Genomic DNA, 24,512 nt, shown 5'->3' with positions numbered 1-24,512 from the left:
CTCCTATTTCTCTTAGTTCTCCTAGTTCTCCTAGTTCTCTTAGTTCTTCTAGTTCTGCTAACTTTCCTAGTTCTCCCACTTCTCCTAGTTCTCTTAGTTCTCCTAGTTCTCCTAGTTCTCTTAGTTCTCCTAGTTCTGCTAATTTTCTTAGTTCTCCTATTTCTCCTAGTTCTCCTATTTCTCCTAGTTCTGCTTGTTCTGCTTATTCTCTTAGTTCTCCTAGTTCTTCTAGTTCTCCTAGTTCTCCTAGTTCTCCTAGTTCTTCTAGTTCTCTCATTTCTCCTAGTTCTGCTTATTCTCCTAGTTCTCCTAGTTCTCCTAGTTCTTCTAGTTCTCTCATTTCTCCTAGTTCTCTTACTTTCCTAGTTCTCCTAGTTCTCTTAGTTTTCCTAGTTCTCCTAGTTATTCTAGTTCTCATAGTTCTGCTAATTTTCTTAGTTCTCCTATTTCTCCTAGTTCTGCAAATTTTCCTAGTTCTCATATTTCTACTAGTTCTGCTTGTTCTGCTTATTCTCCTAGTTTTCCTAGTTCTTCTAGTTCACTCATTTCTCCTAGTTCTCTTAGTTAATCTAGTTCTCTTAGTTCTCCTAGTTCTTCTAGTTCTCTCATTTCTCCTAGTTCTCTTAGTTAATCTAGTTCTCTTAGTTCTCCTAGTTCTCTTAGTTCTCCTAGTTCTCCTAGTTCTCCTAGTTCTCATAGTTCTCTTAGTTCTCCTAGTTCTCCTAGTTCTCATAGTTCTCTTAGTTCTCCTAGTTCTCCTAGTTCTCCTAGTTCTCCCAGTTCTCCTAGTTCTCCTAGTTCTTCTAGTTCTCTCCATTCTCCTGGTTCTTTTAGTTCTCCTAGTTCTTTTAGTTCTCCTAGTTCTCTTAGTTCTCCTAGTTCTACTAGTTCTCTTAGTTCTCCTAGTTATCCTAGTTCTCCTAGTTCTTCTAGTTCTCATTTCTCCTAGTTCTCTTAGTTAATCTAGTTCTCTTAGTTCTCCTAGTTTTCTTAGTTCTCCTAGTTCTCCTCGTTCTCCTAGTTCTCTTAGTTCTCCTAGTTCTGCTAATTTTCTAAGTTCTCCTATTTCTCCTAGTTCTCCTAGTTCTCCTAGTTCTCCTAGTTCTCTCAGTTCCCCTAGTTCTCTTATTTCTCTTAGTTTTTCTAGTTTTCCTAGTTCTCCTAGTTCTCCTAGTGCTTCTAGTTCTCCTAGTTCTCTTAGTTCTCCTTGTTCTCTTAGTTCTCCTATAATTCTCTTAGCTCTGCTATTTCTCCGGGGTTAGTTTGACCTGAGAGAAATGTACCCAGGCCCTAATGCAGTTTATGCCTAGATCAATCCCTGTAATAAAGGTGAATCTGCAGATACAGAACCAATTGCAAATATTCAACCTGCAATAATTGGAAAATTATTTTGCATAGATATCAAGATTTCTGAGAAACATTTCCAAACCCTTACATAAATACCACTCTTTTCCTTTTCAGAACCTCCCTTTTCCTTCCCCCCCCCCCGCTCCCCATCACATATATTGATCTTGTATCCAAGATCCATAAAGTATTTTTTCATCTCAATAGTGAAAATTTATTTGGTTAAATTAAATGAATCTATCAGACATAATCTGGTAATCATCGACATGTTGAAACCTCTAATCGAACTCTAATTAAAGCATGGTTGCTCGAATCAGATTTGACCAACAAGACAATTGCACAAATATACATTACATATACATATATATAGCTCTGATGCATTAGGGCTGGATAGATAGTTTTTTCCCCTGAGTTTGGACATTTTGCCCTAAGAAGAAATTCCCACTTTTGCTTACAATATTTGTTATTTTTATTGTAATCCTCTTTTTTTTTAAGATTATTGCTTGAAAAAGGCATCTGGAGCATTTGAGTTGAATGTATTTGAAAGCTATGGAAAGATAAGGATGGACAGACTATTTTGTTATTCGCGCGAAAAGGTTTTGTGAAAAATGATAAATGGCGCGCGGATGCTGTTAGAAATAAAATTGCGATAAAGGAAGTGAGACTTTGCCACAAACTCAAATATTCTCATCCCTAAATCTTTGAAATTTCAAACTCAGATAATTCGAAAACACATTATTCTTCACCATTCTTTTTGAAATTTTCTTTGGAATTTTAATTTATCAAAACTTAAATATTTGTATAAATATAACGTAAAAAAACAGTTTGATTTGATCATATATGCATATTAAATGATAGAAATGAGTGGAAGTTGGATGATTGGTAAACATAAAGAAGGGTTAGAATGAGTAAAAAAGTTAGAATGATGAATGATAAATTGTACATAAAAGAAATGAATGTTCTATGTATTCTAGTTTGAATTTGAATATTTAAAGTTTTGATATTTAAGAGTTGAATTTGGAATACTGGAATACGATTATTCCGGGTGTCCGAGCATTCAACGTTAATACAAAGCCAGTGCATTCAAATCTGATTATTCAAATAATCCTCTGAGCTGACATAGATACAGCAGGGCTTACATAGATACAGCAGGGCTTACATAGATACAGTAGAGCTTACATAGATACAGCAGGGCTTACATAGATACAGAAGGGCTTACATAGATAAAGCAGGGCTTAAATAGATACAACAGTGCTTACATAGATACAGCAGTGCTTACATAAATACAGTAGAGCTTACATAGATACAGCAGAGCTTACATAGATTGCAGTATATGGGCTTACATAGATACAGCAGAGCTTACATAGATACAGCAAAGCTTAGATAGATACAGCATAGCTTTCATAGATACAGCAGGGCTTACATAGATTGCAGTATATGGGCTTACATGATACAGCAGAGCTTGCATAGATACAACAGAGCTTACATAGATACAGCAGGGCTTACATAGATACAGCAGAGCTTGCATAGATACAGCAGAGCTTTCAAAGATACAGCAGAGCTTAAATAAATTAAGGAGAGCTACATTTATTTTTCTCTTTCTTTAAACATGTAAACATAAATTCCAGATTTAGCCATTGAAATATATAAAGCCCGAATTTGGTTGGAAATAAACTCATGCAAATTTTCCCCATTAAACTTACAAAGATATGCGTGAACTTATATGTATGCAATATTCAGAATACATACGCCCTAAACCAGTTAACTTTTCATCTAATTAAATGGAAAATCAATATCAATTCCACATTGTTTAAATGTTCAATTTACAATTTCAATGTGATAATACCAGATTTAAATTCATAATTTCTAATTATCAAAAATTGCAGTTTAATATTTATAATTACTGACTTCAAATCAGACAGTTTTGTTTAAATTTTATTCAATTTGCAAGATAATGTTGATAGAATAATTATACTTAATTGCTACATTTCAAAGTTTGCAAGACTTATTATTTTGATAGAAATTGCGCAATTTTCAAAATATAGGTTTTCTTTTGTTTTTATCACATTACACCATGGGAACGAACTAAATTTGAAATGTGATATTTTTATTGTTTTATTTAATACTTTTACAATATTTGAGAAAAGAAAACAAGAAAACTTTTATAAAAGTTGCATTATGTAATTTGGACCATTTGATTTCCATGAGCAAATTAGTTTTATTTAACCTTATATGTGTAGCATTTAGAGAGGTTTCAAATTCGGTGATGGTGATGGATCAAACCTCTGTGGAGTAAAAAAAGTAGATTTTAGTTCCACATTTATTGAAAATATATTTCGGTCTGGGTTGACCCTGGTCAATTCTTGAGATTGTTTCTGTCACAAAGATAAAAACAAACATTTAGAGAGCTTTATTTCTCTAAAAATAGTTTTAGCTTTAAGGTGTTGATTCTTATAAGTCGTCTTTTATTTTACTCCAATAGAAATCAATTTTCCCAGTTTTTGTTGCTCAAGAAATAAGTTGGCTGATGATACCAAACTTGGAATCTGTTTAACCTGTAGAGCCGAGGTGAAATAGAACCAGTGGAGAGAAACCAGCTGCACACAGTTCAACCACAATGAAGCCAACCGCAAACCAGTAATAATATCTGATAAAGACCTTCAATTAAGGGTTAAACTCTTTTAGCTTTTCATTTTCTAATTCTCATATATTTGCTGTGAACTTCTGTTGCAGGGTTCGATTTTTTAATTGTCCCTTAGCGGAACTTTTTACCCAGGGCTAGCTTTCATTCCCCACCATGCATTAATTAAACAAATAATTTCTACCTTTATTCCTTGAATTAATATTAACTTTCATCCAGGGTAGAACAAGTTTTTAAACAACTTTTAATAACGTTTTTTACACTGGCCTAAAGGGATTGTTCATATTTTCTAAAAAAATCATTGGAAATAAATTGAATTTTTGCCACAAACTCAAACTTTTTAATCTTTATATCTTAGCAACTTGAAGGTGAAACCTTTAATATATCCAACTTAGATTATTTGATTAACCAGAATTCATAGTTAGAATTATCAGAGGTCTACTACTGTGTTTCATAAATACATGTATTAGTAAATTAGAGTTTGTGGCAAAGACTCTTTTGTAAATCAAAACAAGATTGATTTGCGTGGTTGATAAAATGATGGAGAAGGATGAGGTGAGCAAGACCGAAGAGATGGAAGAGACGGAAGAGACGGAAGAGACGATAGAGAAGGAAGAAACGGAAGAGATGGAAGGGAGGGAAGAGACAATAGAGACGGAAGAGATGGAAGAAACGGAAGAGATGGAAGAGATGGAAGAGACAAAAGAGATGGAAGAGACGGAAGAGAAGGGACAGAAGCGATGGAGGAGATGGAAGAGACAGAAGAGACGGAAGAGATGGAAGAGACGAAAGCAATGGAAAAGACGGAAGAGGCAGAAAATACGGAAGAGACAGAAGAGACAGAAGAAACGGAAGAGACGGAAGACACAGAAAAGACTGAAGAGATGGAAGAGAAGGAAAAGACAGAAGAGAAGGAAAAGACGGAAGAGACGGAAGAGACAGAATGGACAAAAAAGACGATGCAGTAAGAAGGGATCAAGAGGAGGACAAAATAAAGTAGTGAAGGGAGGAAAGGACAGCGAAAGTGTCGGGAGGTGGAACAAGGTAAGAAGGAGGGAGTATGAAGGGGCGAGGGAAAGTGAAGAAAGGAGAAAATGGCGTGGGAATTGGGGAAGGAAGGTGGTTCAGGTCATTGAGGAGTTTGTCATGGGATACCATGTCGAAGGCTTTAGATAGGTCAATTTGAAGGGGGACAGTTCTGTCAGCAGGTTTTTCTGATTAAAACCTCTGGTGATGTCTTGATTTAGGTCATTGAGGGCAGATAGTGAAGAGTGGTTTTTCCTGAAACCATGTTGGAAGTTCGGGATAGGAAGGTGTTCTGTGAGTTCAGGTAGGATTAGTCTTTCTAAGATTTTAGCTGCAGGGCATAGAAGTGAAACATGTCTATAGGATTTGGATTCAGCAGAATCTTTTCCTGGTTTAAGGAGAGGGATGATTATCGAGTTTTTCCATATTTGAGGGATTTTACTGTTCTGAAGTGAGAGGTTGAAAATGTTAGTTAGATACTCAAGTCCTAGTGGTCCAACGTGTTTAAGATGAAGGTTGGATATTCCGTTAGGTCCTATTGCTTCGGAGGTTTTGGCTTGTTTTATTGCTTCACTTGTATCAGATGCGGTGATTATTGTAGCTCCTGATGTAGTGTTCCTTTGTGATTCTTTAAAGATGGTTCTAGTGAGTTTGGAGCTGGTGTGCCTTGAGACAGATGTGTATTGTTTGTTGAAGTTATTTGCAATATTTGATGCAGTGGACAGGTACTTTCCCTTTGAATCTGATTCCTTGGTTCTGTTTGCTTTGTGGTTGTCCATTGAGTCGTTTAAGAAGGTTGAAAAGTTTGGAAGGGTCTGTCTTCCTATTTATGTTTCCTACTTTTTCTCTCCATTTTTCTTGTTTATGTTTGTTTATTAGTTTGTTTATCTCATAGTTGAGTTCTGGAATCTGTGGAGATTGTGGGTTTGTTTTCCTTAGTTCATCTCTCTCAAGTATCTTTTTCTTGACTGTGGTTGGGACTTTTGGGAATATTTCTTTGATTCGTCCTTTAGTTATTGTGTTTCTGGATACTCTGTTGATGACTTCTCTAAAATCTTGTTCAGCTCTGTAGACATCTGTGGGTGGGTTGGGTTTAGAAATCTCCTCTTCTGAGGTTAGGGTGAAGTTCACCCAGTCAGCTTTTTTGAAATTTATGTAAGTTTTGTTCTCACTCATTATGAGTTTGAGTGTTGTTGTACAAGTTATAACAATGGGTAGATGGTCAGATCCTAAGCTTGGAGATGTTGTCCAGTTACAGTATGGGAGTAGAGGGGTGCCTGCAAGTGATATATCAGACGAAGTTGGTTGTGAGTTTCTGGAGGTTCTGGTAAGCATGTCCATGTTCAGGACACCAAAGGAGCTGGCTCCAATTGCATCAGAGACCAGGGTACCTCTGGAGTCTTGGATGGGGGAGAATCATAGTGGGTCATGGGCATTAAATTCACCCATAATTATTGTACTATTGTCTGTAATAAGCATGGCTAGATTTGGTGAAAACCCGATATCACAGCTGCTGGCAGGGGGAATATATATATTTATAATTTTTATATTGTCGACCCTTATGGCGAGGTATTCTGTAAATTTGTCAAGTTGGACATCTGGAAGGGGTTCGAAGGGAATAGTTCCATGAACCAACCAGAAAGGCTAGTCCTCCACCAGTATCTCGTTCTCTAACTTTTCTTATCAGTGTATAATTAGGAAAGTTTGGAGGCTTTGATTTGTTGGTGAGTTTGGTTTCTTGGATTGCTGCTATTTTTATGTCGTTTTCCTTTAGCCATAGGTTTAGTTCTGTGGATTTGTTGCTACTCCATTGCAGTTTAATTGTAGAATTTTCAGATTGCAGTTCTTTGGTTGGTTGTTTTCTTTGGATTTGATCTGTTGATAAGTAGGTTGTTGACTGGTAGTTGTTGTAGTTGTTGACTAGTTGTGTTGTTGCTATCACATACTGTTTTAGTATTAGGTTGTTTATTAGTTGTGTTGTTGCTATCACAGCATGTGGGGCACTGGAAGAAAAGTGAGTAATTTCTGATTGATTTAAGTTGACTACAGTTTGTTTCTTTATTTTTACATAGGTGGCACCAGTTATTACATTTGTTGCACTTTACTGTGGTTTGTGTTCGTTCGTTTATCTGTTGGTTACATACACTGCAGACCCATCCTCGTCCAGGAATAGGGCCCGGGTTGGGTTCTATACCGGCAATCAACAGTAGCATTCTGACCATTCCCGCCAGAGGGAGCTGGTCTTTAATTACAAAAAACATTGGACTGAAAGATCTCTTGGTTCTTTGTCAGAAACTGAAGAGTTTGATGAGAGGCTTTGAAGTGCTTCACAGCACTGTCGGTTGCACCACATGAAGGCTCTCTCTTGGCAACCAAGTCTACTCTCCCCCCTTTTGTTAAACGCAGGTTAAGCTGCTACCTGAGAGGCAGACAATCCAAGGTTAATTTCAGGAATAAACAGTCAAATTCAAGGAACTTCAGAACAGGCGTTCCTCAAGGAGCGGTAATCTCACCGATCCTCTTCAATTTCTATCTCAAAGATCTGCCTTCCCCCCCTCCAGGCATTTAAGTAATTCAATATGCTGATGACATATCAATCTACTCCTCAGGGAAATCCATCACCTCCATGTCAATCAGCATCAACAACTATGTTAATAAAGTAACAGACTTTCTGGAAGAAAGAGAACTATTAGTCTCTCCAGAAAAATCAACCGTCACTCTCTTCACTCCAGATTCCCATGAAGCCAAAATCCATCCCCAGATCAAAATCAAAAACCTACTTGTTCCTCTAGAAAAACATCCCAGACTCCTTGGAGTAACTTTTGACACCATGCACACCTTCAACCAACACGCCAAACTAACAGCCTCAAAAGCAAGTAAGAAAATAAACATATCAAAATCACTGGCAGGATCCACATGGGGCCTAAGCAAGGAAACGTTAATCCTTACCTACAAATATACTTGTAGGAGCGTCTTAGGATGGAAGGTGGAGGGAGGAGGTAGGATGGAAGGTGGAGGGAGGTAGGATGGAAGGTGGAGGGAGGTAGGATGGAATGTGGAGAGAGAAAGAAAAATCAAGGAAAGGCGGAGTAAAGAGAATGGATGGAAGTTGGAGGGATCTGAGTAAAAAGGATTGTTGTTTAAAGGGAGTGACCGGCTATGTAAGGTAGTTTAACTGAGTATTCAGTGTTGTGGAAAACTTCTTTCGGATTCATTTGAGACTTATTAAACTTTTAATAGATCTTTAAATCTTTAAAAAGTTTGTCTCAAATGAATCCGAAATAAGTTTTTCAAAACACTGCATACTCAGTTCAACTACCTTACATAGCCGGTCACTCCCTTTAAGGTACAGATCTTCTTTAAAATCAGAGAATGCATAAAACATGATTAATTCAAACAAAAAATAATCATACTTTTTCAATTATAATTTAAATATATTGATTAAAACAGAATGCATTCAAAATCTTAATTATAGAGTTTGTATTTTAGAGGCAATTTAAAGATTTTTAAAGTTGAATTTCTTGCTAAATATATTTTTTTTTATCATGATTTTACAAAAAAATCTTATAGTTTTATAAGAAAAGTATCTGCTTACTACCATACCATACCCATGTTAATAAAAAATTCACCTATTTTTCAGCAAAAAAAGGCATTTTATACGTTCACCAGTTCCTCTCATAAGCATTTGTGTTAAATTATTTCAAAGTTCCGTTAAAAGATTATTTCCCTTCAAACAATTAATATGTATAATTTTGTTTTACTTGAAAGCTTTTACATGTTCAAGGACGGGATTTAATGAATTTGATAAAGGTTGCTGAATTCCTATCGTCGATTCAAATACTTATTCTGCAGTGTATGTTATCATATATAGGACATGAACAAAGTTGAATCAACAATTCCATGTCATATATGAATCGACGTGAAGTAGTTTAGCGACCTAATTCAAAATATTAAAATTCTATCCCTGGTTGGGTTCGATAAGCACACGGTGTTAATAATTCAAAACACTTTTAAGGGAATGCGTTAACGTTGAGATGCGTGAACCTAAAATTAAATAAACAACACTTAAATTGCTTAATGGAGTATTTACACATCAAATTATATCATTTATAGCATACATGAGTATTTTTCATAGTCCAAAGAAAAATATAGATATGTTTTTTATATGGAAGCTCAATTCAAATTCTAGAATTTTTATGCTCTAAAAAACAAATTCACTAGCAATTTACTTTCAAATAAATTGACCTAAGATTTTTTTAAGTGAAAATAAAAATGATCAGATTTGTGTAAAAATGTCTTTATCTTAAAGTTCAAAATTTTAGTTAAATTGAAAGATCTGATATGATGGTAGAAGGAACAGGGGTTGCGTTCATATTTTCCTGTAACGTAATTGGGACTGCTTAGGAACAAGTTCAAATTAAATAAACAAGAAGAAAATGATTCATAGTCTGCAGCCTTCCTACCCTGCCCAATAAACTCCAGCCTTTGTTAGCCTTTGTTTACATTCTGACATTGTGATAAAACTAGTTCCAAGAGTTCCTAGTGCATCACAGTACATTATGTACAAAAGCTCTTTCCCTCTAACCTTCAACTCCTTCAACTGTTGTTATACACACCTTGGTTGAACTCAAAACTCTAAAAACTACATCTTTTAAAACAATTTTGTTTACTTTGATACGTCTGTAATCTAGAGCTTATGATTACAATGCACCGAGCCGTAATCATATCTATGTTTTCATGTCCCTATGGTTCCTTGTCTCTATGGTTCAGCTTGTCTCTTATTATCTTGATTTGATATTAGTTCAGTCTAATCATCTCTATGTTTATCATTTTAAATCCCGTGTCTTAATTGAAGCATTGCCTTTTCCGTCATACTCAATACTGAAATAGAAATAGAAACTTTAACAAACTATACTCAAATAATTTCAAGGGGTTTTACTATTAAAGAGTTAAATGATCGATTCACAACGGTCCCATAAAATCTTAAATGATACGTCAAAATGATGGATATATTCCCGCTTTTCTTCTATAAAAGTTGTAAATTTTTAATAAAAATTATGCAGAAAAGACATGGTAGAAAATTAACAGAATTTACCTCTTATTAGAAAACAACAACGACATGTTTACCATTATTACTCACATTTACGGGTTTAAATGATACCGTTGTGCATCGGGCATGGAGCTCTTAAAATCACATCGATAGTCCAGTATTTGAAAATAGAAACTTAATCATTTATACCTAGAATTTATAAACTAAGAAATTGTAAGTTTAAACAGAATTAAAAATGTAAACTTTGTCCGAAAAATACAACATTTTTGAGAAATAAAACTTATTATTAGATTAAAGTTTTAATATGAATTAAGAAGTTTTAATGAGGTTTGAAATAGACAGTAATTTTAATTTTAAATAGTACAATGGTCTACGCCAATTCAGCTCAGGAGAAAGGTAGTTAACCCTTTCCTGTGGTGGGGTAGGGGGGGGGGGGTCCTTAACATAATTAACAAACAAAAATACCGCCTTCACAAGTGCGTTTTATGTTCAAGCTGACTTTGCCATCCTTACAATTTACAGGAAAAATAAGTGAGTTTTTGCCAAAAACACTAATTTTCCTTCCCCTATATCTTTGCTACCTGTTGATGTTAACTTTTGTAATTTCAAACTTAAATTATTTGATCTTTTAGAATTCATAGATTGAAATGTCTTAGATATAGGGATTAGAAAATCAGAGTTTGCGATACAAATTCAAGAATTTTACGGGAAATTATGAAAATTTGAAAAAAAAACTAAAATAGCCACGTAGCCCGTCACGGATTTTTAACATTTTGGTTCTTATTCCAGCAAGCTGTGACTTTCTATCCCAGTTTGGTATATTCAAGGTTATAATGTAAAGAAAGTTATTTCAGATGTGTACATTAAATGCTTTTATCCTCCACGGATACTAAACGAACACTGATGTATCTATTCAGAGTATACGCAACTGCAGCTATTAACTTTCATTGCATTAAAACCTTGGGCATATTAAACATACATTTTTCCCATTTATATACTTCTTTGTCGGTATATGATGCCTCATTAATGAAAAGTATTAAAGGACAACTCCAGAAGTTGAAAGATTGCTGAATATTCGACGAAAACGTCAAAGGTCTAAAGGAATTGAGTCTTTGTCACAAACTCTGATTTTCTCATCCCTAATTTCTTTACAACCGGCCCATTGTTGTAAACCTTAGATATTTAAAACTATGAATTATGTTAGATCAAAAATTCGAAGTTTTAAATACCAAAGGTTTACACTATCAGATTGCAAAAATATTGGGATTTGAACATTTGAGTTTGTGGCAAAGACTCAATTCCTTTGTCAATAATAAAAGACGGATTAGGTTAGAGAATCACTCTAGTTGCTTTAGTTTAAAACTCAAAAGTAAGGTCAATAAGTGTTATGATCCAATTATAAAAAATCGGTAATGTGAGTTAAAAGAGAAAACCAAATCGATAACATAACTATACGAAAACTTTACCTGGAGTCTAAAAAATATGTCACCTGTATTTTTCAATATCTAGGTTTAGTCTCTGTAGAGTATTTATTTCCTCAGCTTTTCGCAGAACTTTCAAAGAATCCTAAAAAATAGTTTATGCACAATATTCAGAATAATGCACATTCTTCATTCATTGTATCTATTTATCTATCTATCTAATGTCCTTTTCTCAAGTTAAGAAAACTTTTCCATGAAAGGGACCGTCAAAGTAATTTTAAATGATTCTCATCATCAAATCATATTTTTTTCTGCAGTAATAAATCATAACATTTATCAACAAAACATTAATACATTAAGCATATGTAAAAATACTGCAGCAGGAGAGCTTTGATAGCGTAGAGCTGTTTTTACAAAGCTCACAAAAAAGTCATTGCTCTCAGTTTTAAAACTGTCACCAACAATTATTTGACTTATAGGCAATAGTAGTTTAAACGATTAAAAACTAAAAAAACATTGTTCTCTGCAATATTATGTATACAATTAAAATGCCCTCACATATATAACTGACAATTTCCACTATTTGCCAAATCTGATCCGTTAATTATAATAAACTCCTCAAGCTCTTTACTTTTAATCTCCTTTTGAAGTTTTTAGGTTAAAATTGCAATTGGTCTTCGATATCAGGTTTAGGGTTACCCAAAAAGGATGAGCCTTTAGAAAGACGAGTGTTTATTCAGTCTTAATTTTTACATTAAATGTTTCATGAGTTCCATGCAGCCCTAACTTGATTCTGTCCTTTTCAAATCATTTAATATTTCACCCATAAACTATATTACAGACATACAAACAAGTTTAACTTTTGAATCTTTGAGATTAGTAATCAGTTCCTGTTCGAAACCATTTCGAAACTCTTCTTCTCTGGGACTGTAAGCTTAGTTTCAAGCTTGATCCTTCATGCAAAGAAGGCAATGTCCGATTTATAGCGGTACCCTTCAAGGCTGTGCCTGCATTTATTAGATTTCAATGTGTTTTTGCTTTAAACTGTTTATTTTCATTTGCGGTTTCTCTGCGAAATTGACTTGCTTATAGGAAGTAATGGAGAAACTCACAGAAATAAACACTTTTAGGTCATTTTAAATTACTCTTACAGTCCCTTTAAATAAAAATTTTAAAGTATTTACCCGCTCTTTCATATATTCTTGTTTCTTCCTGTTCAATTGCTCCACATGGAGCCTTGTCTTCATTAGCTTTTCTCTAAGCTCCTAAGAAAACGATTTTGTTTAAAACTGTTTTTTTTGTCAGCATCTCTTTTAACTTGCAATTAAGTTGTTTAACAAAAAGATGAAAGTTATATATGCTCCTTTAAAAAACCTGAATGTTTTTATAGCTTATAAATGGTCCATGGAGCCCAAACTGCTTATTTTCTAGCCAGATTGTAATAATCTCTCAAAAGTAAATAACATAAAATGAAACAGCTTTTTAGTATTTTTTTCAAAATAGATTAAATTTGATAGATAATTGAATGCAAAAACAGAACTGGATCTCACAAATTAAAAACACAGAATTGGATTTTGAAAATTTAATATTTTTTTACGTTAAAAAAGAAAAAAATTTTGTGAATACTTTTGTGCATATTATACTTACATCAATTTCGTCTATTTTGCGTCTTCTACAATTGTGCGCTGCAACTAGGTTCTTTCCCCGTCTTCTAATATTAAAAATCTTATTTAAAAAAAATTAATTAAAAAAACTAAATGCAACAACTATTAATGCAAATATTAATAAATGCATTCGCCATTCAATCATAATATCATCTTTTATTTTATTTAAAAAATGTCTGACAAAAATCTGTTTAAAAACAAATGAAAACTTGAAATAATACGTTCCAGACCTCAAAACTAAAGTGATACATCAAGCCTTTGTAATGGACGCAAAGTTTTATTTTTCATGAAAATAATTCGGTTTTCTTTGTAAAAATATTTTTATTTTGAAGTTTAAAAGGATATTGAATCCGTTTCATTGAATGCAATTGTTAGATTTGTTGACGAGTGATATTCAGGGTTATATATATATTTATAATAAATTATAACCCTCGGGCCCCACCTTCATTTCAAAATCATTTTCGCCAACTTTGTTTTTAATTTTTGAGTGAAGCGGAAGTTTTTTTTTGTTTATTTGGGGGAAATCTTTACCCCTGGTTCTCTAAAGAATATAAAATAGACAGATTATGGACATTTCAAACATTTTCAAATCAAAATTCCAATGGTTTGCCCTTTGCACTCAACAAAACACAGGGGAAGTGTAAAAACATACTTTTCCTTGGGTTAGGGGGGGGATTCATATTTTTGATTTTTGTTCTTTCAATTAATCATTTTTTATCGTTCTTGTTGTCACAACAGAATTAGCATGAAAAAAATATCTACAAATCTCATAGAATTCAATGATGTAATGATGGGTGCACATCAAAAGTTAAAGTAGAAACTGTAGCAGAACCCGTGTTATGTTTCAAGCTAAAAAAAATTAGTTCTCGACTTTTTTTGTAGGTTTCATGATTTGTAGAAGATAGATGTGTGAATTTCGAAAACTAATTCTTTAACAGAATTTCTATTAAAAAGAAAATTTCGTAAAAAATACGTAATGAAGGCTAACGTAGAATTAAATATATTTTTCGCATTAAAAATCTACTTTTATTAATGGCTTATTTGTTTCTCTCTTATAAATCATAAAAAATATTTTTCGACAAATTCTGCCATTTTTAGAGAGAAAAAAAAAGTAGAAATAATCTTACATGATATGTAATTAGAGAACCTTTTTTATTAATGACAGCTCTTGTCGGACTCTTAAAAGGTTCCACACAAATCAGTTGAATTTATAAAAAATTTTAATCAATTTTTCTAAACATTTGCTTTTTTCATTATCCAAAATTTTAACCCAAATGGAAAATAATTTCAAAAAAACTTTTCTTTTGTTTTTTTCTTCTTTTTTAATGATACAATTCTTTTTTTTCATGATACAATTCTTTTATACTTTCATAATACAATTTTTTTATGATATAATTGCCAAATTTAATACAGTTTTAAAATTGTGAAAGTTTTATAAAAGGTTTTTAAAACACAGTCCCTTTAAAGCGTTTTTGAAAATGCATTTGTTTGAATATTTGTTTGAATATTTGTTTGAATATTTGTTATTTGTTTGAATATTTGTTTGAATATTTGTTTGAATATTTGTTAGAATATTTGTTTGAATATTTGTTTGAATATTTGTTTGAATATTTGTTAGAAAAGTGTGTTAAAAGTTTACATTAAGTGTATTTAAATTAAATAAAGCTTTGTTACATTATTACTTATGAATAATAAAGTGTAAATCAATTAGCCCGACATTTTAATAACATCAAATATATTTTAGGTATATTATAACTTTACTGAAACATGGTAATCATAAAATGCATTTGCTTCATGCAATTCCGAGTTAATATATCCTTTATTCTGTTATATCTCTCATAAAGTGTAATTTTCTTCAGTTACTTTAAACACAGGATCTTATATTCTTACTCAACACTAGTCCTGTATCCTGTATCCTATGTCCTGTATTTTGTAGCCGGTATCTCGTAGCCTGTATTATGTATCATGTATCCTGTATCCTCTATCCTGTTTCCTGCATCCTGTGTCCTGTATCCTGTATCCTGTATCCTGTATCCTGTATCCTGTATCCTGTATCCTGTATCCTGTATCCTGTATCCAGTCCTTTATCCTGTATCCTGTATCCTGTATCCTGTAACCTGTGTCCTGTATTCTGTATCCTGTATCCTATATCCTGTATCCTGTATCCTGTATCCTGTGTCCTGTATCCTGTATCCTGTATCCTGTATCCTGTATCCTGTATCCTGTATCCTGTATCCTGTATCCTGTATCCTGTATCCTGTATCCTGTATCCTGTATACTGTATCCTGTAGCCTGTAGCCTGTAGCCTGTATCCTATATCCTGTATCCTACCTAATATCTCTAAGAATGTTCATCTGTTCCTCTGTAAAGCTATGACGAAGAGCATATGAAGAAAACTCATCCATAGGTAGATTCACTATACTGTCCACATCCTGAATAATATATATATATGGGTATATATATCTTATATATAGGTAGATTTACTATACTAATCAAATAATAATTATTAAAACAAATATATATATATATATATATACATATTATATCCCGAAGCATAATGTTGATACAATAAAAACTCAAATCATGTGTTGGGAACTTTTGTATAGTGGATATCGAGATCAATGTTTGATCTCGATCTGTTGTTAATCTGCAGATTATTATTAGATATCCCACAGTGTATTTGTACCTTCGAGAGATAACTAAAATGAATGGATGAAGCATTAATTCTCAAATTAAATGTGCCCAGAGTGGATATCGGGATCAAGCGAGCAGGATTATAAATACAAAATTTCCCAGCTCAGGGCACTTTTTAGAAGTAGTTAGTGGCAATCAAAAGACTATAAGAAGACGACGACAATTCCAATGTTTTCTGGAGTCAACTGTATGTGTATCAACAAAAGCCATAGTTATCAAGAAGTTTACTATTTGAGAGAAAACTTATGAAATTGATTTAGATAAAGTTACAATGCAATGCAATATTACATTTTAATATGTGTTTAAATTTTTGCCAAAAAGAAGTTCAAATTTAACAAATCAGGTTTTATTTAATCAATTAAAAACATGTGTTTCCTTGTTAATTCCTTAAAGCCTACAATCCATCTTTTTACTTGAAATCTCATTAAAAGGTCCACCCCGTACAACCCACGCACGTACTCTACTATAGTCTGTTCGGGTTGAAATAATATGACGAAAACTCAGTTTTTGAAAACACATTATATGGGTTCTCGCCTTTTCTCTTTACACTTATGGCTTTGAACTGTTTCTCCATTAATATCGTTCCTAAATGTTCGAGGATTTTTCTGCTTAAATTGGAGCATTTTAATAATAAAAAAATGTTGACATATTTTTATATTTCTCAGATTTGACGGTCCAGAATCAACCTTCCCTGGGGTCATGTGAGTAACCACAAAAATGTTGTGTCTGATCGGTTCAACTAGTAAAACCATTTTGACGTTTATTGAATAAACAGATAGACAGACGAACAAACAGAGAAACCAAATATTTCGAAAGATTTTAATGCTTAAAAATGATAACACGTTGTCTTAAAATATTTTTTATTTCTACTTTTAGTTGATTTCTTTTTGAAAATCCATGAAATATGTATATTGTTTGTACTATGTAGTATTGTTAATATCTTTGACATTAAATGTAAGGTTTATTTTAATAGATGATTATTAAATGGCCGGAGGCCTCTGCTATGAAACAAAAGTTTGTACGAAGTTTTCAAACAAAAGAAAAGTATTTTTGTTGTAGAAATTGTCAGTTTTTTGCTAATTATTTTCGTTCACCAACATTTCCGAAATGTCTTCTGTTTTGTTTGAACGTCAAAGATAATCTCAAAATGAGAAGAACAATAAAATTATGTTTGCATTAAAACGATACAACGTGCGTTGCACCCTTTCCACCTCTCCGCGCGCACAACTTAATGACATGTCTTACTTTAAGCACGCAAGCGCCTTACTTGGAAACAATACAGGGTGCATAACAATATAATGGACTTTGATTCCCCCCCCCATGCACCCACAACCCCTTCACAAAAATAAAAGTGTTAAGGGACTGTAAAGGAAAAGTTAAAGGTGGTATAGAATGAAACCTGAAAATCTCAGGCATTAAACGTTACATATAAGACATCTGTCTGATGTTCCTGTCTCGAGAAATTGATATAAAACTGTGTCAAATTGATACGAAAATTCATATAAATGAAATTTTCTATATGCAACCAATCTGAAAACGACGATATCCCACAGGAACCTGAGAATTTCAGGTTTTCTCCTGTTAAATTTCTTATTCTTATTTTGCATTTTTAATAGATATAATCGATAATATTATTACATATAGTCCGCACAGTCCGTATTACGTTACAATAACTTCAGCCAATGGCAGTGCAGTATACTGGTCACGTGATTTCTATCTGCATCACTTGGCAATAAGTTTTTGTCACAACCTCTGATTTTCTAATCCTTTTATCTGTGCAACCCAATGTCGTAGACCTTTGATATTTCAAACTATAAATTCTCTTAGTTTATAATAGTCTAAGTTAAAATATATCAAAGGTTTACATCATCAGGTTATACAGATTTAGGGAAAATCTAAAACAAAATGAAACGATTTTTGCAATTTTTTAACAGGCTTATGTTTCTAAAATGTCAAATGCATTTTAGATTAAAACGTATTTGGATTTGTATGATTTAATTAGCCCGACACAGGGCGTCCCAATTTATTTTAAATGAAACACAATCGTATAAATAGGGATTTTCTGGATTATCTACAAAAAAAAGTATTTAAGGCTAACTTTTAGGATAAGCAGTTGTGTACTGTACACAGAAATTTAGTCTTTGCCAAATAAGCTCAAACTTCCTAATCCCGCTATATCTTTGCAACCTAATAATGTGTAAACCTTTGATATTTTAAACCGAGACTATTTGGTCTGACATAACTCATAATCTATCTAAGGCCAACGACATTGGGGTGCACTAAAGTTAATCTTTAAAGTTAATCTAATATGACGCGGGACACTCTATACTAACTCATCCACGTGACATTTCCCAAAAAGGAGAAAGTAATCAGCACTATAGAAAATCATCTTGTGGACCTTAATAAAAACTGCGTTCTTAATCTAGAATATATTTGCTCTCACATACATACACGTAAGTAGTTCAAAACAAAAGGAGCTATAAGAGTACAAGGTCGTACCGTTTTAGAATTAAGCAATATAAGTCACAGTGACTTATAAACGCTCCCTCCCCCCTTCTCAATTTTATTTCTTCTCACACAACCCTCCATAGCTACAGCGCAGACAACAAGTTGTTGACTCCTCTGTTTATTTTTCCCAGATGCACATTGGTTTATTCAGATGTGCAGTATAATAATACCATTAAAAAATTCTTCAAATTTTGTGATGCTGAACAATTAAACTAGAATTTTAGTTTAAAGTTTAGTTAAAGAATTTTTGTTATTTTAAAAAGGCCAGCTTTTATGTGTAAACTGCATAAGTGCAGTATTTCATGTTTTTTTTAACTATTCAAAATCATAACTTAAATCTAACATTTTTCTTCCAATTTTCTAAAGTAATCGCCAATGTTGAATTCATTTTTTTTACAATATATTACAAGTACAGTGAGAATCATAAAACTGTGAAATAGAAATAGGAAGACGACTTTTAGACGTAAGTTATGGCTTTGCACAGTCCAATAACAATATCAATTGTGCAGTGTAAACAGACTAATTTTACTTAATAAGTTACAATGAAATCTATTTACTTTGTAACACCATTAGAAACACTTAAATAATAATTTAATGTCGCTTCTATTCCATAGTTTTCTGGTTCTCACTGTAAATATCCAAAAAGTATACCTATCATCTAAACATCTTGAAAAAAACACAACATAAAGGATGTTATTATAATCTATTAAGCTGAATGCCCAGGATGCTACTCCTATAAAAACTCATAACACGTATCAGAAATTATCAAGCGTAAAAACTCCAAAGGTTAAAAGAAAAGTACAAAAAATCGTTTGAAAATTAGAATCATAAAAACATCATAAAATAGAAAAAAATAATTATCTTTTTATCTAGTGTTTTTTTTCTTTTCATTGCAATTTTCTTTTAATTGGGAGGTTTTGTATTTCTGCTGCAAAAATGTTCACATCTGCTTTGCTCTATAATTTACGTTCCTATTTGATTTTAAATGTATAAATGAAATCCCTTTAAATTATCTTAATTTTATTCGGTTCAGCCGTTTTGACGTTCATTGGATACAAACAAACAAACAAACAAACAGAAAAGCAAAGTGTATATAGATTTCAAAAATTATTGATGGCTAGATAAAGGGGGGGGCAAACCCCCCCCCCCTAGACAATTACAAAATAAAATTTTGCCCCCCCCCACCCCCTACCAAAAGTGCTAGTTGCGCCTCTGCATTTTATAACACTAAAATTGACTTTTAATACATAAGGAACAAAAGGAAAACATTAAACAAGTGTTTAAGTTATATCTGTATTAATCTTGTAAATATTTCTAACTACGTCAAACCTTTGTGGCAAATTCAAATTACTGCAAAGTTAAAAATCTAAATTGAAAATGAAAACCTTATGGCAACTTTAACTCTAGGTTTAAAGGTATGAAAAAAACCTTTAAAATGTCAAGAGGGAAAAGTTTCAAATCCGAAATTTGTCTGAATTTGATATCGTTAGGAGACTTTTCTTCAATGAGATTTATAGGTAAAAGAAACTTGACAATATGTAAATACGCAAATAAAATAGTTCAACCCTTATAAAATTTTAAATTTTAAAAATAAATGTTAATTGGTCAAATTATGATCGAAAGCCACTTCTTTCTGGGTTTTTATCAGTTTGAAACTGACATTTATTGACATATCTTGGATATAGTCTAAATATTGAACTGTAAGCCCCTGAAATTTGAATTGTAGGCGTTTTAGCTTGCAAATTGTTTAAACTGAGTTGACTTGAACTAATCCTAACTTAACCTTCACAACACATGTTTTCTAAATTTATTTGCTACATGTTTAATCTGACTGTAGAGTGTAGATAGTTGCTCTCCATGATAAAATTCTTAATTTCTAGAGGTTTTATATGAAACCTAGGGTACCAGATAAAAACGTTTTAGGAAACAACCAGAAAATAGTTTTAAGAACAACACCAAACTATTTCACTTACAAACTACATAAATTCAGATAAAATTATTTATTGATTTATTTAATAAATAAACATGCATTTTGTCACAAGTATATTGTAAACAAAACTATCTTCATCGGTTTAGAATTCATGTTTAAACATTTTGGTATTCGGAATTGAACGTTAAATTAAAATTAATTTATTTAAATTGTTTACGTTTTCAAACAAAATTAATTTTTTTAGTGATTTAGAATTTCCAAATAAAATTAAACGTCTTCCTACGTTAACATTAGAGTGCACGTATACATAATTGCTCAAGAAAGTACAATATTTAAAAGTTGTGTCTGTTAAAAATGTCGACTTTTATCATTTTTGGAAAAGTCTGCGAAAATTGTATTTTATTTGAGTACGATGAAAGTACGAGTAGTATGAAATATCAATAAAAAAAACTGAAATTTATACAAAAAAAATATGCAAAGAAACGCCCATAAATCTGTTACAATAAATTGCAAAAAGGAAAGTCAGAAAAAGAATTTAGATTTTAATTTCTGCATTCAGTCTTTATGAAGTATATATCCTTTAATATACAAAAGAAAACAAATATGTACAGATAAAAAACAAATATGTACAGATATAAAACAAAAAAACTGTTTAAGGAAAATATACTAAGATTCTCCACATTAAAAAGCAAAATACAACAAAGATCACAAGTCCTTTATACTATTAAAGCTAATATTGGTAAAATTATTGATACTATATTAATGTAACAGTATCAAATATGTGCACATGTCGTCTTCATATTTCCCAGTTTTATGGGTGTCTCTGTATCTCCCTAAAGTGACTGTATGCAAAATGTCAAGTGACCTTCCATTTAAAGAGGACTACCCCCGATTTACAATGGTACCGTTGAAACCTTTGTCTGATCAAGGATGAATTAGATGTTCATGTTTTTGATTAATTTAAACTGGTTATTTTCCTATTTGAGGATTCTCTGAGAAAGAGAATTGCTCATTTCTTGTTTATAATAAAAACCAATGGAAAAACTCACAGAAAAAAAATGATATCCTCCACATTTTTGATCAGATAAAGTTTCCAAGGGTACCGTTGTAAATCGGGCATTGTCATCTTTGCAAGAAGGGTCATTTGAAATTAAACTTATAGTCCCTTTAATCTATGCTTATCTAACCTGTCTAGGTAGACCCAAAGATTCAGCGAGGAGTTCGTTTTTTGTTCTCTGAGCTCCCAGATATAAGGCGTGGGGGGATCCTTTCCCTCGACATCTTAATCCTGTATCTCCAGGTAGACTAAATAACAGGAGGATTAGTTTAATCCTGTATCTCCAGGTAGACTAAATAACAGGAGGATTAGTTTAATCCTGTATCTCCAGGTAGACTAAACAACAGTTAATCCTGTATCTCCAGGTAGACTAAATAACAGGAGGATTAGTTTAATCCTGTATCTCCAGGTAGACTAAACAACAGGAGGATTAGTTTAATCCTGTATCTACAGGTAAGCTAAACAACAGAAGGATTAGTTTAATCCTGTATCTCCAGGTAAACTAAAAACAGGAGGATTAGTTTAATCCTGAATCTCCAGGTAGACTAAACAACAAAAGGATTAGTTTAATCCTGTATCTCCATATAGACTAAACAACAGGAGAATTAGTTTAATCCTGTATCTTCAGGTAGACTAAACAACAGAAGGATTAGTTTAATCCTGTATCTCCAGGTAAACTAAAAACAGGAGGATTAGTTTAATCCTGTATCTCCAGGTAAGCTAAACAACAGAAGGATTATTTTGATCCTGTATCTCCAGGTAGACTAAACAACAGGAGGATTAGTTTAATCCTGTATCTCCATATAGACTAAACAACAGGAGAATTAGTTTAATCCTGTATCTTCAAGTAGACTAAACAACAGAAGGATTAGTTTAATCCTGTATCTCCAGGTAAGCTAAACAACAGAAGGATTATTTCAATCCTGTATCTCCAGATAGACTAAACAACAGGAGAATTAGTTTAATCCCGAATCTCCAGGTAGGCTCAACAACAGAAGGATTAGTTTAATCCTGTATCTCCAGGTAGTCTAAACAACAGGAGGATTAGTTTAATCCTGTATCTCCAGATAGACTAAACAACAGGAGAATTAGTTTAATCCCGAATCTCCAGGTAGGCTGAACAGATTAGGGGTTCGTTTATTCCTAAGTTTTAGGATTAAAAAATTCTAATCCTGTAATTCCTCAAACAGACACAGAAAGTTTTAAGTCCTAATTACCAATTGCGAAACAGTTTCTTTTTTATCATTATTTCTAGAATTCAAAGATTTGATCCTAAGGACCTAAATATCCAGACAAAAATAGGCCGAGATAAAAACTAAACGAGAACTAAAGTTAGAAATTACCAGGATTTAAATCCATGCCATTATCATTAACAAACTAGATCGGGGTATTAATATATTTATCTCCTTCAGTACACAAACATTTCTCTACAAGCATATTTGCAGAATTGCAATGTTTAAATTGTTCACAACGTATTCGAATTTGTATACGACACCAAAACTATTAACGAAAAAATGTGTTTAACGTTTTATTATTCTGACTTACTCTGTACTTTTTTTCCATATTATTTCTAATTGGCCACCCGTAGATTTGCAATACGTAAGTAAATTCCTGTTTGAGTTTAATTCTATGGATTATCAAGCCAGACATGGACATTATTATTTGCAGACAGAACATTCTGAATTTCAGGAATTGAATGATAAAAAGAAAACGTATTGCTTCAAGGCATTGTTAGTTAAACTCAGTGTATACATAGTTGTGTGTTAGAATTCTAAGTTTTCATGTTAAAATGTTTAAAATGGTTATTATGAGGTTATTAAGCCTACCCTACCATGGTTCACTTCATAGTTTAGGCTTAATGAGATTGTAACAAGATTTATATCTCTTGATTAATATACAGTTCTACACCTTTACCTAGTTCAATAATCTACAGTTCTACACCTTTACCTAGTTCAATAATCTACATTCTACACCTTTACCTAGTTCAATAATCTACATTCTACACCTTTACCTAGTTCAATAATCTACAGTTCTACACCTCTACCTAGTTCAATAATCTACATTCTACACCTTTACCTAGTTCAACAATCTACATTTTACACCTTTACCTAGTTCAATAACTACAGTTCTAAACCTTTACTTAGTTCAATATTCTACAGTTCTACACCTTTACCTAGTTCAATAATCTACAGTTCTACACCTTTACTTAGTTCAATAATCTACATTCTACACCTTTATTTAGTTCAATAATCTACAGTTCTACTTCTACACCTTTAGTTCCGCCATTAAAGAACAGGAATTATTGTAGATTTCTTTGTCCGAAAAATAACTGGCAAAAATGATTAACATGCTGTGTTTCAAAAGAGGACACACATTGACAGGATACACAGCAAAGAATTGGGGATGCAGCATATAGATATATATTGTAAACGGGACGCACTCTTAGAACTTATTACTAAGGAGGCATTAAATAGAACGCACAAAAGAGATTCACAATACAAAAACTAGGAGAATGGCAAACCTTGTAAGAAGAGTAGATTCCATCAACTTTTCCTCATCATGTCTCCAGTCTTGTTTCCAGTCCGACTCCGTGTCCTGCTTCCAACCATGTTTCCAATCATGCTTCCAATCATGTTTCCAGCCTCCTTGATGTCCCATCAGACCTCCATTTAAACCAGCAACCCTAAACATAGCTTAAAATGTATATATAGGCCAGCCTCTGGCTTTAGTACATTACCATGAGATCTCTTGACCAAACATGAACAATGCACTGATACATCATCTAACCTAGATTGTTGATTGAGACTTACGGTTTCCGGCGAACGAAAATTTCGCGAAAATTTTCTTTCGTACTTTAAAAAAATGCGACAATTTCGCGAAAAATTACATAACATTTGCAAAATGTTGCATTAATCTGTTTCGCGAAAAATATCGCATTTTTAAACGAACGGAATGCGCAAAAATGCTGAAAAAAAAGGTTCGCAAAAAATACGAAATTTTCGCAAAGCGATTTCTCCATTTCGTTTGAACCCTAATTCAGACTTTCCCTTAATAATCAACCCTAAAAATGACTGTACATAATAAAGCCACTGACCTCCATCTTAAATAAGATAAAGCTCTTCGCTCATATATATATATATATTTGTATATATATAAATATACATTCATATATATACA

The 24,512-nt window shown here is 32.7% G+C and overlaps 2 protein-coding genes across 2 annotated transcripts; one reads left to right on the top strand and one right to left on the bottom strand.

The window, feature by feature from the left end:
* Positions 1-4,522: 4,522 nt before the first annotated feature.
* LOC111715624 (protein PXR1-like) lies at positions 4,523-5,161 on the top strand. The gene has a single exon (XM_023490975.1). The coding sequence runs from the start codon at positions 4,523-4,525 to the stop codon at positions 5,159-5,161; it is 639 nt and encodes a 212-aa protein (XP_023346743.1).
* A 3,443-nt stretch (positions 5,162-8,604) lies between these two features.
* Positions 8,605-24,075, bottom strand: LOC111715622 (nuclear factor erythroid 2-related factor 2). Its single transcript, XM_023490971.1, has 7 exons — positions 23,857-24,075; positions 21,466-21,583; positions 15,478-15,578; positions 13,130-13,193; positions 12,667-12,747; positions 11,551-11,627; positions 8,605-9,892 (listed from the first exon to the last, which is right to left on the bottom strand). Exons 1-7 carry the CDS (start codon positions 24,024-24,026, stop codon positions 9,838-9,840), a joined length of 666 nt encoding a protein of 221 aa, XP_023346739.1. The 5' UTR covers positions 24,027-24,075; the 3' UTR covers positions 8,605-9,837.
* Between the last annotated feature and the right edge of the window lie 437 nt (positions 24,076-24,512).

This window comes from Eurytemora carolleeae, unplaced genomic scaffold, assembly GCF_000591075.1.
Source record: "Eurytemora carolleeae unplaced genomic scaffold, Eaff_2.0 scaffold1831, whole genome shotgun sequence".
Classification (NCBI taxonomy): domain Eukaryota; kingdom Metazoa; phylum Arthropoda; class Copepoda; order Calanoida; family Temoridae; genus Eurytemora; species Eurytemora carolleeae.
Note: the sequence above shows the minus strand (reverse complement) of the source record. Positions and strands in the feature narration are given on the sequence as shown.